This window comes from Melozone crissalis, unplaced genomic scaffold, assembly GCF_028551555.1.
Source record: "Melozone crissalis strain CALT ecotype California unplaced genomic scaffold, PUWL_Pcris_2 ptg000061l_1, whole genome shotgun sequence".
In the NCBI taxonomy this organism is placed as follows: domain Eukaryota; kingdom Metazoa; phylum Chordata; class Aves; order Passeriformes; family Passerellidae; genus Melozone; species Melozone crissalis.
Genome location: NW_026535839.1, coordinates 11,123,559 through 11,138,748, shown reverse-complemented (window position 1 = coordinate 11,138,748; position 15,190 = coordinate 11,123,559). Strand labels below are relative to the sequence as shown.

Below are 15,190 nucleotides of genomic sequence, written 5' to 3'. Positions count from 1 at the left end.
GGAAAAGGGGAAGTTGCAGTTATTACAGTAATAGTTATTCCTATTGTCATTTAGGTGCAAAAAAATAGAGGTTTTGAGAAGGCTCTTGAACTTCACATTTATTTATTTTTAACCTTCATTTTTTCTCCTATTTCTAGGTCACAATCCCACCACCAATAAAACCTTCAGGAATCACCCTGGAGAAGATTCATCAGATATTTCAAAGGCTAAAATTAGCAAGCCTTAGTCAATCTTTTTCATCATCTCAGTCTAGCTCACAACTTGGTGCCAGCTTCAGTGCAAAGAGCCCTGAGGAGCCTCTTGCTGTGCTGGAGAGCTGCGACAATGACAACAACGGCTCTGCCGGCAGTGGGGGCCAGGAGCTCCGGGACAAGGGCAGCACAGAGATCGGCACTGCTTCCTTGGACGAAGTTTTTCGGTCTGCAACCAACACTTCTCTTCCAGCAGACTTTTGTTACGAGGCTGAGAGCCCGGACGAGGCAGCTCTGGTCTACGCTGCCCAGGCCTACGGCTTCGTGCTCGTGTCGCGCACGCCCGAGCAGGTCACGGTGCAGCTGCCCCAGGGCACGCTGCTCACCTTCGATATCCTCTACACCCTGGGCTTTGACTCAGTCAGGAAAAGGATGTCTGTGGTGGTGAGGCACCCCCTAACTAGGGAGATTGTGGTCTACACAAAAGGCGCTGACTCTGTAATAATGGACCTGCTGGACAACTCCTCTAAAGGTAATGAGCCAGGGAGGTTTTCTGTTGTGTCTCCTAACAAGAAATGTGCTTTAGTCTTTTCTGCATGAAATATTATATCTAGATATTAGAAGTATGGCAAAGAACAAGCTTTGTCTAGTATTATCCTTGGAGATCAGAACTGAGGTATTTATCCAACTTCAGAAGTGCTTAGAATATGGAAAGGGATAATTAAAATTCACTGATATTACCAACCCATGGGGATTGTGTACTCTGCAATAATACTGTCATAAGGGCCTGACCATTGTTTTTCAGGTTGTTAGCAAGAGTACAGCAATATTAATTTAAAAAACCACAAGTAATGTATCTTAAAGGAAATGTGAATTTTTAGCAAGATTTCAGCTTCTGCACAGCCAATACTTTTCAGCTTTTCAAGAACTTGGTATTATAATGGAATCCACTTTTCTCCAATGCCCACTCTTTTAATCTTGGGCCATTAGATTGAAAATTGTCTGTACTTAAAATATGGAACCTTTTCCTTGTGTTTCACAGGTGACATTAGCTCAGACAAGAGAATGAAAAGAATAAAAGAAAGAACACAGAAGCATCTGGACTACTATGCCCATGATGGACTGAGAACCCTGTGCATAGCTAAGAAGGTGGGAGAGCACCAGGTTCTGTACATGTCAATAGAATTGCTAGAAAAATATAGTGGTTATAATTCTGCTTCAGACAACCAGCCAGATATATGCATCTCTTTGTCCCTCTATTTGCCTTGTCTGGAGTCTTTTTTTCTCTTTTTCTTCAATGTGACCCAATGAGGGATTTTTAGTCAGTCTCAAAACATTTATCTCTGTTTCTCCTATAGTAACTCAACTGACCTACTCTACAGTGCTTCCAAGCAAGAAAGAGAGTCTGCAGAGCAGCCAACCTTTTTCTCTTTTGCTTTCTCATTCAACTTTCAAAAATCTTGCTCTCAGCCTGAATTAGTGAATTTTAGTGTCATACTTTCATACAGAAGTTGTCACTGTGCAACAAATGGATCATATTCAAGTTCTGGGGAAATGCAGATCAGGCCTCAGAAACTGTGCTCCCAGCTAAGCAAGAGTTGTGTGAGCAAGAGTTTCCCTATGTCATATTGCTGAGTCTCAGCTCTAGGTCATATTTACAAACTACATGTTCTTGCAGTTTTCTCTTGGAAAAGTCAGAGTTATTTTAAAGATGACACAGTATTTCACCAGTTTGGATGCGAGTTAAGTCTCTGTGATCCAGAATGTTGGCATTCGTATCTTATTTAAATTTCAAATAAACACTGTTTAAATTGTGTTATGCAGGTCTTGAATGAAGATGACTTTCAAAAATGGGCCAATTTTCGTCAGGAGGCAGAAGCTGCAATTGACAACAGAGAGGAGCTGTTGATAGAGACAGCACAGCATCTGGAGACCAAACTCACCCTGCTGGGTAGCTAAAAATAAGAATTGTCATTGCATGAAGTATCACTTGCTCTCCTGTGATAGTCTTGGCAGTATGGCAGACAACAGCTTATACTAATTTATATCTAAAATACTTCCTCTGTGGTTTGGAAATCTCCAGGCTGGGGAGATAAAATCCAATGACAGTGTCTATACAAGTTCTTGTGCATTTTGGGCAGCAGTAACTTTGACAAAGTTACTTGAAGCTGTTGTATGCCCTGAGCAAAGAACATGCACATCAGCTGTTAGTGTGGCTCAGCTGACACAGTAGAGAATGAAGTTCCCTCAGTTCAATCATGCATCCATATCCTGAGATAAACCTATGAAATGCCATAAATTAACTTCAGTTTTGGGCACAAATTCTGAGGGAATTTTGGGCATTGAACTGTGTTATAAAATCCAGTATATTCAACATGTAGGTGTTCTGCCACTGAGTTCCTGCTGTTGTTGCATTGTTGTGCTTGCTTTGTGCTCTTTGTAAAAGGATGTTTAGCATTAAAACTTACATTGATTGACATTTCTGCATTATTCATCACTGTCATATCTAACAATATCATTCTGTTCAATTATGGAGCACTTCAGTGCTTTCTGTTCTATTTTGTTTGCAAACATTTTGTTCTTTATGACTTTGATTTTTGGAGTTGTCATTTTTCTTTGACTGCAATTTGTGCCCATACTTTGTTGAATTTCTGTGATTGCAAGTAATAGCTTGTATTATGGTTTCTCATAATCTCTGCAGTGATTTAAAAAATTAGAGTAATAATGCTAAATGCCATAAGCAGACCACATAAGAGGTAATGTAGATCCTGTCAGAGTCTGTTACCTTTGCCAATTACCAAGACTCTCTGTGCTTTCACACTTTAATTTGCAAAAAGTGTTCCCTTAGCCTAAATCAATATCTATCTTTAATGTACCACAGCTACAGCATCTTCAAACTGACCTCTAGTGGAAGGGATAAGGAGTATTGTAACATTCAGATGGTCATTTCCCAACATCAGCAGGATGAATGTTGGCATCTGCTTCTAAGTTTGTGCATGTTCAAAAAGAAAATGTACTGTACTGTTTCTTCTGCCTTTGATGGCTGAAGCAGCTGACTTGACAACAGGGACAGCATCCATTTAAACAGTCAAAGTTCATCTTTTCTGGTTGCTTTGATGCGACTTAATGCAGCATTTTTAAAATTCATATGCTGTGATTCCTCTGCCAGCACATTGTCATTTTGGATTATTAGGAAGAAATGAAATGCATTGTTCATGCAATGAGCAAAATGAAGAGACAGAACTTGATTGTTGACACATTCAGACCTTAATCCAAATGCAGATCATGTGCCTGCATGTTTGTTTGTTGGAAAAAAGCTTGGTTCAATTCTCAATAAGTTCAGCAGCGTGATTGGAAAGCAAAGAGCTTTTTTTAAACAAGAAAATAGCAACTTGATTTTTTAATAAAAAGATAATTATTTCTCTTCTTTTCCTATTTGCCCAGGAGCAACAGGGATTGAAGATCGCCTGCAAGATGGAGTACCTGACACTATTGTGTCTCTGAGAGAGGCTGGGATAAAAATTTGGGTGTTGACAGGAGACAAACAGGAGACAGCAGTTAACATTGCATACTCCTGCAAGCTTCTGAACCAAAGGGACACTGTCTTCACCATTAACACTGAAAATAAGGTGAGTAAAGAAAGACAAAATGCACAGAATTCGCTATCTTACCCTTTCTTTGCATCTTGCAGTTTGGCATTCTGTTGCTTTAGACCTCACTTAACAAAGAACAGTCAAAAAACCCCAGATAGCATTAGGAGCAAGGGGCACAGTGAGTTCAGCTCTTCCAAGGCTGAGAAGGGCAGGCAGGGCTTCCCTGTGTGACCAGACAAGTTACACACCTGGGCTGTCTCAGCTTTCCTCCCCAGAGAACCAGGGTTACCAATACAAGCTTGCTTTTCTCAAAAAAGCTATTGTGAGGATTAAGTAAATACTGCTAAAATACTGACTGGTTTAGGCAGTTGCATGGAGCAGTGAGATGACCTGGTTTCTAAATGCTTTTGTCTGCAGCTAGCACCTCTCCAAACAAGAAAAAACCCTGTGCAAATATCTGTCTCTTTCAATGTCATGGAAATAGAGAAACAGGCAAAGATGATGTGGAATGTGGCACAGAAAACATTCCAAGGTGTAATTCCATTTGAAACACAGATCTGCTTTAACAGGAAGCAGAATGAATACATTCGGGATGGAAATTAGACAGGGCTGGTGCCAGAGCAGAGATGCTGCAGGCAGGACCGCCCTGGCTCCCAGAAATGCCAGCATGGGCACTTACCCACAGCCTCTGTGGTTCCAGGCTCAGAAGCAACCTGCATGCACCTGGGGACTTGGGGAACCCCCTTGGTTCAGGGGACACTGGAGTTTCTCCACAATAAGACTTAGTTCCCTCACTTTCAAAATTAAACCAAAGAGAAACTTCTGAACTAGGCTCCCAATAGCAGCAGTGAGGGACACAAGTAATACATACAAAGCATTTAACCTGTTAATTTTGCCAGAGTTAGGTCTTGAAGTAGTGTCAGTGGGAAGGGCCCCTCCTTACCCCTGAGCCCAGCAGATTATTCAAACACTGAAAATGAGATATCTTCCAAGAAGATGCAACATAATTAGGTAGCTTGGGAGATTTGTTTCAAAAGGCAAGTCAAGGCAAACCAGGAATTTCCACTGCTGTTTTTGGTTTGTTCACACAAAGATGACGTTTCTTCAATATTTTTAGGGGTTTTAGGTGTTCATGCTAGATGCAGGTTTTTATTAGATGTCAGAGGTACATTTGATTCCAGAACCTCCCACTTAAGAGTAATTTAAATCTTGCAAACATCCTACACATGTACCTTATGCTACATAAAGTGAAAATAACATTATAGAACTGAATCATCACTCAATAAAGCTGACAGAAAAGGCAGAAAGAGGAGTGATTAGCTCCTCACATATTCAGGGCCACAGAAGGAGGACTTTGGGTACTAAGAGGGAGCAAAATAACTTTGATATCATTTTGGATTTTCTCTGATAGTGATGTGCCAGTTTAGGAGATCTGGATGGGAGAGGTGAGAGTTTTCCCCTTAAATCTGTTTCTACCTGGTACTAAGTCAATTCCAGTTGTTGGCATCTAAAAGGGAACTTGATCCAACATGAAGCAGATTTGCTAAGACAGAAGGACTTTGTGTTTGAGTTACAGTGCTTGAAAAGATGAAGTTTTATTTCTGTTTGTAATTGTGACACACGCCTGGTATGTGACTTAGAAAAGGCCTAACTCTGAAAGTTTTGGGTAATTTTGAAAATGTGGACCTCTTGTTTCTCTTCTCACAGTTAATTTTTTGTGGAAGCCAATGCTGCAATATCTCACATCATTCATATCAGAACTAGATTTTTCAATCTCCTTAAAAGAAAATATTTTCTTTTAATTTCTGAACTCTCAGCATAAATGCACACGTGCCTTCCTGACGTACAGATTATTATATTTTCTTTTAGAATAATTCCTTACCTCAGTGAACTGGCTGATAAAATGTGCAGTGTTTTCACTGAGGGATTGGATGCTGTCATTGAAATAATGTCCAATCAGATGAATCAGTGCATTTCTCAGTAAATTTCCCCTCATGTTTATCTGATAGGCTTAAACCCCCTGGCATGATTATACAAATATCCATTTGGCAAGGTGCTGTGCTGTAGATGGAGATAACTATTTCTAGAACCACGTCTGTTTTCTCACAGGAAACTTGTGAATCTCTCTTGAATTTAACCCTGGAAGAGGTGAAGAAGAATTACGAGTGCGACAAACCGCGCAGGAAGATTTTTGGCATCATCCCAACATCTCTGCCATCCCCTGAGGCCCCCAGCCCTGAGTTTGGGCTGGTGCTGGATGGGAGGACGCTGAGCATCATCTTCCAGGGAGGTTTGGAGGAGAAGCTGCTGGAGCTGGCGCGGCACTGCCGCTCCGTGCTCTGCTGCCGCTCCACGCCCCTGCAGAAGAGCATGGTGGTCAAGCTGGTCCGGAGGCAGCTGAAAGCCATGACCCTCTCCATAGGTACCTCCTGCATCCTACCTGCCTACTCTGCATCTCACAGGGACATGGCAGGTTCTGTCTTGGAGAGAAATGTGGGGGATGTATTGTACGGGGCAGATTTTTGTGCCTCAGGTAGAGGCGGTGAGGAAACAGCATTGATTAATCTGTCCTGATCAAAGCACCTATGAAAACCCTGCTTCAGCTTTCATGAAGCAAATCTGCCCTCCTCTAAACAGATGAAGGCACTATAAATTCAGAATCTCCCAGCAGTCCCTTTCATGCACATCAGTACAAACACATGCACATGTTACCTCCAAAACATCCTTGTTTTGGGCCTGGAAATCACTCATCATTTGTCACTATTTTATCTTTTCATAAAGCCCTTTTCCTGAAGGATTTTTCCTGGTGAAAACAGAATTATCTCCAGATTGGAATTATCTCCAAAGTGATATCTCCATAGGTACCTCCCCTCTGCACCTCACACAGACATGGGAAGCAAGTTCTTTCTTGGAGAGAAATGTGGGGGATTTATTGTACAGGGCAGATTTTTGTGCCTCAGGTAGAGGCAGTGAGGAAACAGCATTGATTAATCTGTCCTGATCAAAACTCCTATAAAAGCCCTGCTTCAGTTTTACATGAAGCAAATCTTCCCCCCTTTAAACAAGATGAAGGCACTACAAATTCAGAATCTCCCAGCAGTCCCCTTCATGCACATCAGTACAAACACATGCACATATTGCCTCCAAAACTTCCTTGTTTTGGGCCTGGAAATCACTCATTGTTAGTCACTATTTTATCTTTTCATAAAGCCCTTTTCCGGTCAGATTTTCCCTGGTGAGAACAGAATTATCTCCAGAGTGGTATTAAGCAATTATTTGTCTTTTACCTCCAAATATTGTGAAATGCTTTGAGCTTCCTTCCACACTTTTGGCAAGTGATGCCACTAAAATCCTTGATGAATTGATTTAGATGACTCCAAACTAAACAAATACACCTCTGTGGACAAAACAGAAAAGTCTATTGTATTTTTGAAATATTACTTTGCCTTACAGTTCAAAACATAAGCTTTCAGTTTTCTGCTTCATTTACTTTACCAACTAACCTAATTTGCAATCTCCATATTGCAAGCAATAAGCATGGCTGTTCCTTCCCTGGAAATTTGGTTACATACTTAACATATTGCTGTGAGTTGAAATGAGCAAAATAATTCTTGAAACTGGCTTGTTACATTGTCATCTGCAATCAAATTTGTCATAGATTCAGAGAATTCAGTGAAATAGGGTGTTTCAAAACATGTTCCTGAGCATATGGATTTGGCCAAGCAGAAACACAAAATGATGCTGATGTAAATGGGGTTGGGGTTGCTGTGTCACCACCCAGCTGGTCCCAATGCTGGATTTTGCTCTGGTGGAGCCAGGGGAGGAGAGGGACCAAGACCAGAGCCTTGATGCTTGATGCCACACATCAGTTCTCCTGATCAAGATGCATGGTATTACAGAATATTTGAAATAATCAGCACAGCTGAGATTATTTCTTTCTTCTGACAATGCAGCCTTTCTTGCATTGTTATTGTTCCCTCCTCTCTTCCCACTCTAGGGGATGGTGCAAACGACGTGAGTATGATTCAGGCAGCTGATGTTGGAATTGGAATATCTGGCCAAGAAGGCATGCAGGTATTCTCTCAGTTTCTTTCCTCTTTTGTCAGGTAGTCCCTAAAGGCTTAATAAGTTTCATAGTTCAAGCCCTATACTCTCAAGTGTCATCTTAAAAATGCAAGTTGGCATCATAAATTAATATGCAGTTTGTAATTAAGGGTCCAGCCACAAAAAAAGAGCATTTTGAGCCAAAAAATTATCATTTGAGGACAAACCTGTGTTTGCTCATGAAACTGGAAAATTAGCAGATGTCTGCCCAGTGTTAGGTGAGCATCTGGTTTCTGAATTTTCTCAGCTCCTGCATTTCCAGGTTTCCAGGTTTTGTGGATTCTCTTCCATAATCTTCTGCCCTGTATCCTTTCCCACACATCCCCCTTCCTTATTCTCCTTAAATGGAGAGCTCTGCAGAGATAGAAAGCTCCAACTATGTTCTTGAGGTCTGTTGGTTTGTTGCTTCTACAATATTCAATAGTAGGAAATTGCTTCAATGTCTATGTTCAAATTTCATTACATAGAGTGTGAAAAGGATGTATTGTAAATAACCTTCTATTGTAAATTATCTTCTATTCCTTTTCCCCAAGGCTGTGATGGCCAGTGACTTTGCAATATCCCGATTTAAGCATCTCAAAAAGCTCCTTCTTGTCCATGGACATTGGTGCTATGCTCGCCTGGCAAAGATGGTGATTTACTTTTTCTACAAAAATGTGGTAAGATGATTAAAATTATTAAGTGTGCATCCTAGCAAAGGTTAATTCCAGCTCTGAGGGTTTTCTTGATTGTTTGTTTTTGGTTTTTTCAGGTTATACTCTTACTTTTTATGAAGTTACAGTTGTGTTTCCTCACTTTGCAAGTTTATAGTATGCCCCTTCCTTCTTAGCAAGCTGCTGCATAGATCATTGAGAAAAATACAGGCTCTAAATATATTTTGAAATGGCATTATTCCAGAGGGAAAAAGGACTCAAGGCTTAGTAACTTTATATGCTAGCACAAGAAACTTTATTAATAATACCCACGAGCCTCAAAATAAAATTTGCATGAGGGAGATCAGATTATTAGCACTCGAATGTAGATGAGTGTGTACTAAGAACCGCCTGCCTTGAAACCTCTGAATTTTTATAGGAACCACTTGCAAGTAATGATGCATTCATATCTGTCATTTTTATTAAAAATTTAATGTATATGCAAATGATCTATGCATTGAAGTATGATATAAAGTGGAAAAAATGAAGTAATTCAGTTTCTACAAGACTGGGAAAACAAGTCCATTTGACATGAAATACGCTCTGAGCACGAAAGGCTTTTTACCTAGAATTCAAGGTATCTGGTTTTTTGTGAAGTTTTTAATAATTTTCAATAAGGATTACTTCTTATTAATGTTAAAATTTGCAGTGGAAATGAACACTTTGCTTTTTTTGACTGGACATCCTTTTAGAGTTCACGGGCTATTTATTTGCAATGTGAATTAGCTCTCCAGACTAGGATGCTGCTGCTCTTTAATCTCCCCCATAGCATCAGGTAGCAGCACGCCTTTGATTCCACATGGACAACGAGATTCCAAAAGGATTCTAAAATCTGGTGCTCAGGGCTGTGAACAGTTCACTTTATTAATTCTCTGATATGTTCTCAAAGAACCATAATGGCTTTTAAAAAGCTGTATCACAGTGGATCACTGTGAAACAGACCCTTAGGGTATATTGCTTTATGGAATGAAGTGCAGTGCCTTTAGCCAAAATCCTGTCCTCAGAGGAGGCTCTGTTGATAACCAGTGCCGCAATAAACAAATAAACACCACAGGTGTAACTATGTGTTTGTTGGTCTGTGCTTCTCCCAGTGCTACGTCAACCTGCTCTTCTGGTACCAGTTCTTCTGTGGCTTCTCAGGCAGCACCATGCTAGATTACTGGCAGATGATCTTTTTCAACCTCTTCTTCACCTCGGTGCCCCCTCTCCTCTTTGGAGTCCTTGACAAAGATGTTTCTGCAGAAACGCTCCTACGTCTGCCCGAGCTGTACAAGAATGGACAGAATTCAGAGGTATGTCATGGCTGCTGAAATAACTGCTTGATAATCCTAAGGATCACAGGGTTTTTTTGTTGAGGAATGAGGGAAGGAAGAAAAGAGTTTATACTTACTTGGAATGTTGAAACAACAGGGTCCAATCTTCTGTCTCTCCAGTAATGCATTCTGCTCCATGGGAGCTGTGACACCATAGGTCACTAGGTAAGTTTAAATAGGGCAAATAGTCAAATTAAAATGGCACAAAATAAGTGTTGCATTAGAAGAAAGGATTTTTGACCAATTTTATAATTCTAGAAAGAGCTTGGAGAAAGAATTTGAGGAATAACATCCATTGTGAAGGGACGTGACTGGCAAAATTCAGCTTTTAATACTCTTGGTAGACTTGGTAATATTCCTAAGGTCTGTCTTTACTTAACACAGATAAAATGCCTGTTTAGAGATAAGCCTTTGGTTTAATCAGCTGCTCAGGAGGTATTTATTCATAGAAAGAGACCAGTTAGCAATAATTAGTAGTGTGAATGGAAGACAAACAGCAATTATGTTTGCAGGACAGCTAGAGACATATATCCCATCATAATGACTGTTATCTGTAAACTCCTGCAGATATACAACTTGTCAGCTTTTATTATTACAATGTTGGATGCCTTCTATCAAAGCCTCATTTGCTTCTTTGTCCCCTATTTGGTAAGTAACAGGCTTATTAATGTTCTCACTCTCCTGTCCTCCTTAGAAGTAGTAAATTCGGTTCTGAATAGTCAGGGTTCACCAGAGTCTCTCTGTCTGTTTTGCAGACCTACAAAGACTCTGACATAGATGTGTTTTCCTTTGGAAACCCCATCAACACCATCGCCCTCCTGACCATTCTCTTGCACCAGGCTCTAGAAATGAAAACATGGGTATGTATTTGACCTGTTCTGTTCGCAGCACTGTTTTGGTTTGGGGTTTTTTTTGTGAATGTTGCATCTTGTGTAGGCATAGAATTCTCTTTCAGAGTCATTTACCTGAATTCTGGGTCACAAAATGTAAGTAGCAGATACACTAAGATTTCACAAAGTGCCAGAATTTTTAGTAGGTTAAAACCCCAGGTTAAAACCTTCAGTGACAGAATTTGTTTCTATCATGCCTTCAGACAGGACAGTACCAAATACTTGCATACCTCAATGTATGAAGTGTTACTTGGAGAACTGTATTCACTGTTGTTCTCTAAATTATTTCTGGCTATTTCTCCTACTGCAGATTTCAGTAAAATGCACTGTTAGATGCACTCTTCCCAGCTGCCTTTGTCCCCTCCTGTCTCACACCCAGTCAGGGTCTCACTGGCATCCCTTGTGCTTGCAGACCGTGCTGCAGCTGGTGACAATGCTCTGCAGTGTGGCTTTGTACCTCATCTTCTCTGTCACCTACAATGCTGCCTGCCTGCTCTGCAACCCCCCCACCAACCCCTACTGGATCATGGAGAGGCAGCTCAAGGACCCCACCTTCTATTTGTTGTGCCTCATCACCCCCGTCATCGCGCTCTTACCAAGGTTTGGATGTTTGAATGTTTTCCTTTTGTGGGTTTGCAGACATGGGAGGGAAGAAACAACAGGGATGTGTACAGATATGTGATGTGTCAGACACGTGCTGCACAGGATAATGGATCAGAGTGGAAGTCAGATTCCTGAGTTCAACCTTCCAGTTCATGAACCATTCATTTATTCAGTTATATAACCCTAGATCAGTCACTATATATCTTCTACTTTTCCCATCAGGAAAACCTTTCTTCTTGGGGTGCATCAAAATTTACCAGTACAGATCTGCTACCTAATTATTCATTGTCATAACCACAATGTTGTTGAGCAGATCAAGATTATAAACAAATCTTTGAATTATTCCTGTATGTTTGAGAGTTACTAAATATATTCTTGGTTTCAAGTACATTATGATGCATTACTAAGCTGATTTTAAGAGCATTTATTTATGAAAAATATTCATTGCATCCGGAATTTTAGTTTAACTTTGTATTGCAAAAAATCAGATATTTTAAAGATAAGTTTAATTGAGACTGTATAATATTTGGAGAGGGATAGTTATTGTGATATGTTGCTGAAAAAATGGTTTTAAAAACAGACTTATTCTGTTCCCATATATATATGGGAACATTACTACTTTTGGTGTTCAATACATTAGCAATTCTTAAAGCAGGTATGTTTTGAGTTGCACCATTTGTTTCAAATATTTATTTGTTATTTGCTTGGGCATTGAAAGGAATGGGTTGGTTTGACTATCTTGGTGGTTTCCTTCTCATCCTAATTCCCATGAAGTAAGGCAGCACACTGGTATTACAAAATTCAGGACAATATTTTTAGTATCTGGTTTTGTAAGTGCTTTAAGGCATTAGAATCTGAGCCTTAACTTTGACTGAAAAGGAACTTTTCAACAATAGATGATGTTTTTCTTCAAACTATTCTTATTTTCCCATTGGAGTTGAGATGCTCTTGTGGTTTTTATGTTATATAATATAAGTTCAGATCAGAATAAACAACACAATTCAGTAAGGTCTCATGTCTTCTAGGCAGGGCATCCTTTTCCAGTCTGCTTTGCTCCTGCATGACTTTTGTTTTCCTATCAGCCCTCATTCACAGTGATATTTTTGACCCTGAGCTTTCTGCTGACAGCTGCATCAAGCACGTGGTTAGAGAGCTCATGTCTCCATCTTGGGAGTTTAGCACACTTAAGATCCTTGCTGCCTCAGCAGGTTACTGAGGTTAATGGTTATATATTCATATCTTCAAATCTGGACAAGTGCTGCTCCTTTGTATTGGTACCCCAGATTATTTTCTGCACACTCCTTCACCTGCAGAATATCCAGGACCTGTTTCTACTCCAACTGAGCAGTGCCAGCAGATGACGGCAGTTGTGAAACCACCCTTTGCTGAAATGCACTCAATTTTAACTTCCATTCCATTCCATTCCATGGTCCATTGCACTGTTCTGCCTGGCTCCTTATCTCCTCACTTGGTGTCTGGAGGTTCTGGGTTCCTCCAAACAGTTTTTTTAAAAATAATTGTTCTCCTGGGTTCTTCCCGTCAGTGCTGCCTTTGGTCTGGGCTGCAGCACTCAGGGGGAGCCTTGGCCTGTGCCCGGCCTGGCCTCACACCCTGCAGGGCTGTGGGAGGGCAGGAGCAGGTGAGAGCAGTTTACAGGATGGGAGACACAGTTTCCCATTCCTTCTCTGTCATCCTGTCTGGTTTCCCTGGAACTTGCACAAAAGATGCAGAAAATGAGCTGAGGGGAAAGACACAGGACATTGTGATCCAGAGCAAATGTACACAGCAAGTCTTGAGCTCTCCCATGCTCTGCACTTCCTGAGCAGACCTGAGATTCGGTTGGTATTGACCAGCCTGAGCACAGGCACACAACAAATTAACTTTATCCACTCCTGCTTGTGCAAGCCCAAGAAAACCATTGCCTTAAAAGCCCTTTCTGTACTGCTGCTTGTTAGCCTTTTTAATCTTGTAAATCTTGTTTATAGATACATTGAGCAGCAGGATGTGAGGTTGGCACCTTTTGAAATGCAATTTCAGAGAGTACCCATGTTTGTTATAAAATACATGTTGAAGCCACCTATGTAAAGGTCAAATCCTAATAAAAAAGATGCTTTGAAAGAGACTTTGATTTTCACACAAAGATGATATGACATGGAGAGAGGATGTATGCAGTCTCACAGCACACAATATTTAGTTACATAAGTTCTCTGTCCTGCAAAGGGCAGAGAGGACATTTCTGTTGCTGCTTTCTGAAAAAATCCAAAAGCTGAGGTTTTTAACTTCTGATTTTCTCTTATCTAACAAATTAGGATCTCTTCTTTAGCCTGTTGTAGCAGCATAAATGCAACTTCCATATTTTCAAATATTGCATCTCTTGAGATTTGTTCTATTTTTCTTCACTGTTCAGCAAACAAGTAGTTATAAATACAAAAAAAATGATAATATATACATATAGTTGACTCCATACAGGTCAAGCTAAATATGTAGTAACATGTTGTGTTAAAATCCAGGAGTCAACTTTCATCTGCCAGGTATAAGGTGTCTACCTGATGTCTGTAAATAATGGAAAATTATTATCTGTATTTGGGATACGTGATGTAGATTATGGAATGAGCCCACAGATTAAAAAATCCATTCCCTTCCTCCTTCATCAGATTCTTTATTTTTGCCCTACGAGGAACCCTTGGAGCATCTCTTGTTCTGAGAGCACAGCAAGTAGAAAAACTTCCTAAGGAGCAACAGGACCTTGAAATCCAGAAACTAAGATCAAGAAAAGAAGCTGCTTCTAGTGCACCTGTGGCCTCACCTGCATCTAATGATGACCTTGACCAAAGCATCAGCCACTTATGTGTGTCACCATTTCTACATCCAGCAGCAGCCCTGTCTCCCAGGGACACAGAAAATCTGGGAGTTTCTGCCCCTAATCCTCTCGGGAGAAGGACATATGAGGAAGGCTATTACTTCTTTAACAGGTGGGCAGAGGAAGAATCTGCTGCTGATTCTTCAGCAGGGCCTTCCTCTGGCCATCATCCCCTTGTAGCCAGCAGGGAAGCAGCTCCTGAGCAGGATGGTAAAGATTATCTCAGAAACTTTAATTACCACCGGCGGTCAGTGAGCTCGGTGACACTCTGAAGAAATGTTCAGAAATGGAACCCACAGCCCATGTGGAGGAGGATTCAACAGGGAAAATGAAAATGTTTATGCTCAGCCATTATCTTCACTAGAAATGGAGAGAGAGGCAGCTGGAGTAGTGCAATAGCAACTCCAATATGCAACCTTAGCTGACTAGATCATTGTCTGGTTTTATCAGTACATGGCTTTTTGATCTTCCTGGTTTGGTCATGTCACAGAAACATTACATGAGCATCATGCAGTTGCTGAGAATTGCACAATTATTTCTTTCAACTGATATTTTTGTATCATATGAATAGGGAATACTTGTGAAGTTTCAATGTTGTTATTATTATGCTATTGGGTTAATACAAAGAGAACCCATTCTTTATTAAACCAAGTCTTAAACCAACACATCCCACTCTAGATTTTTACTCTCAAAGTCTAGAAAGGAGCTTAGTAACTTAAAAATTATAATTCTGCATGAAAAATTACTACCTGCAGATACTAAAGGTACTTGCAGAATAATAGCAATGGAAAGACATTAGAGAATGTCCCATGTTTTAATATATGTACTTTACACATACAACAATATCAGCACTACAGTCTGTGTTCCCTGAAGAGTAAGATTTTTATGCAGATAGCAGATTGACCTGATAATGTTAAGGAAAGGACAAGTGAGCTTATAAAGAT

The 15,190-nt window shown here is 40.3% G+C and overlaps 1 protein-coding gene across 1 annotated transcript in view; it reads left to right on the top strand.

Annotated features, from left to right (window-relative positions):
* The window catches only part of ATP10B (ATPase phospholipid transporting 10B (putative)), a 46,109-nt gene extending 31,591 nt beyond the window's left edge, over positions 1 to 14,518 (top strand). Inside the window, exons 11-22 of the mRNA XM_054288267.1 lie at positions 138 to 723; positions 1,234 to 1,340; positions 2,016 to 2,142; positions 3,636 to 3,820; positions 5,894 to 6,206; positions 7,782 to 7,858; positions 8,422 to 8,547; positions 9,672 to 9,872; positions 10,461 to 10,541; positions 10,649 to 10,753; positions 11,196 to 11,383; positions 14,041 to 14,518. Of these exons, the coding sequence (XP_054144242.1) occupies positions 138 to 723; positions 1,234 to 1,340; positions 2,016 to 2,142; positions 3,636 to 3,820; positions 5,894 to 6,206; positions 7,782 to 7,858; positions 8,422 to 8,547; positions 9,672 to 9,872; positions 10,461 to 10,541; positions 10,649 to 10,753; positions 11,196 to 11,383; positions 14,041 to 14,518 (2,574 nt within the window). The remainder of the gene's footprint in view (positions 1 to 137; positions 724 to 1,233; positions 1,341 to 2,015; positions 2,143 to 3,635; positions 3,821 to 5,893; positions 6,207 to 7,781; positions 7,859 to 8,421; positions 8,548 to 9,671; positions 9,873 to 10,460; positions 10,542 to 10,648; positions 10,754 to 11,195; positions 11,384 to 14,040) is intronic.
* Positions 14,519 to 15,190: the final 672 nt, after the last annotated feature.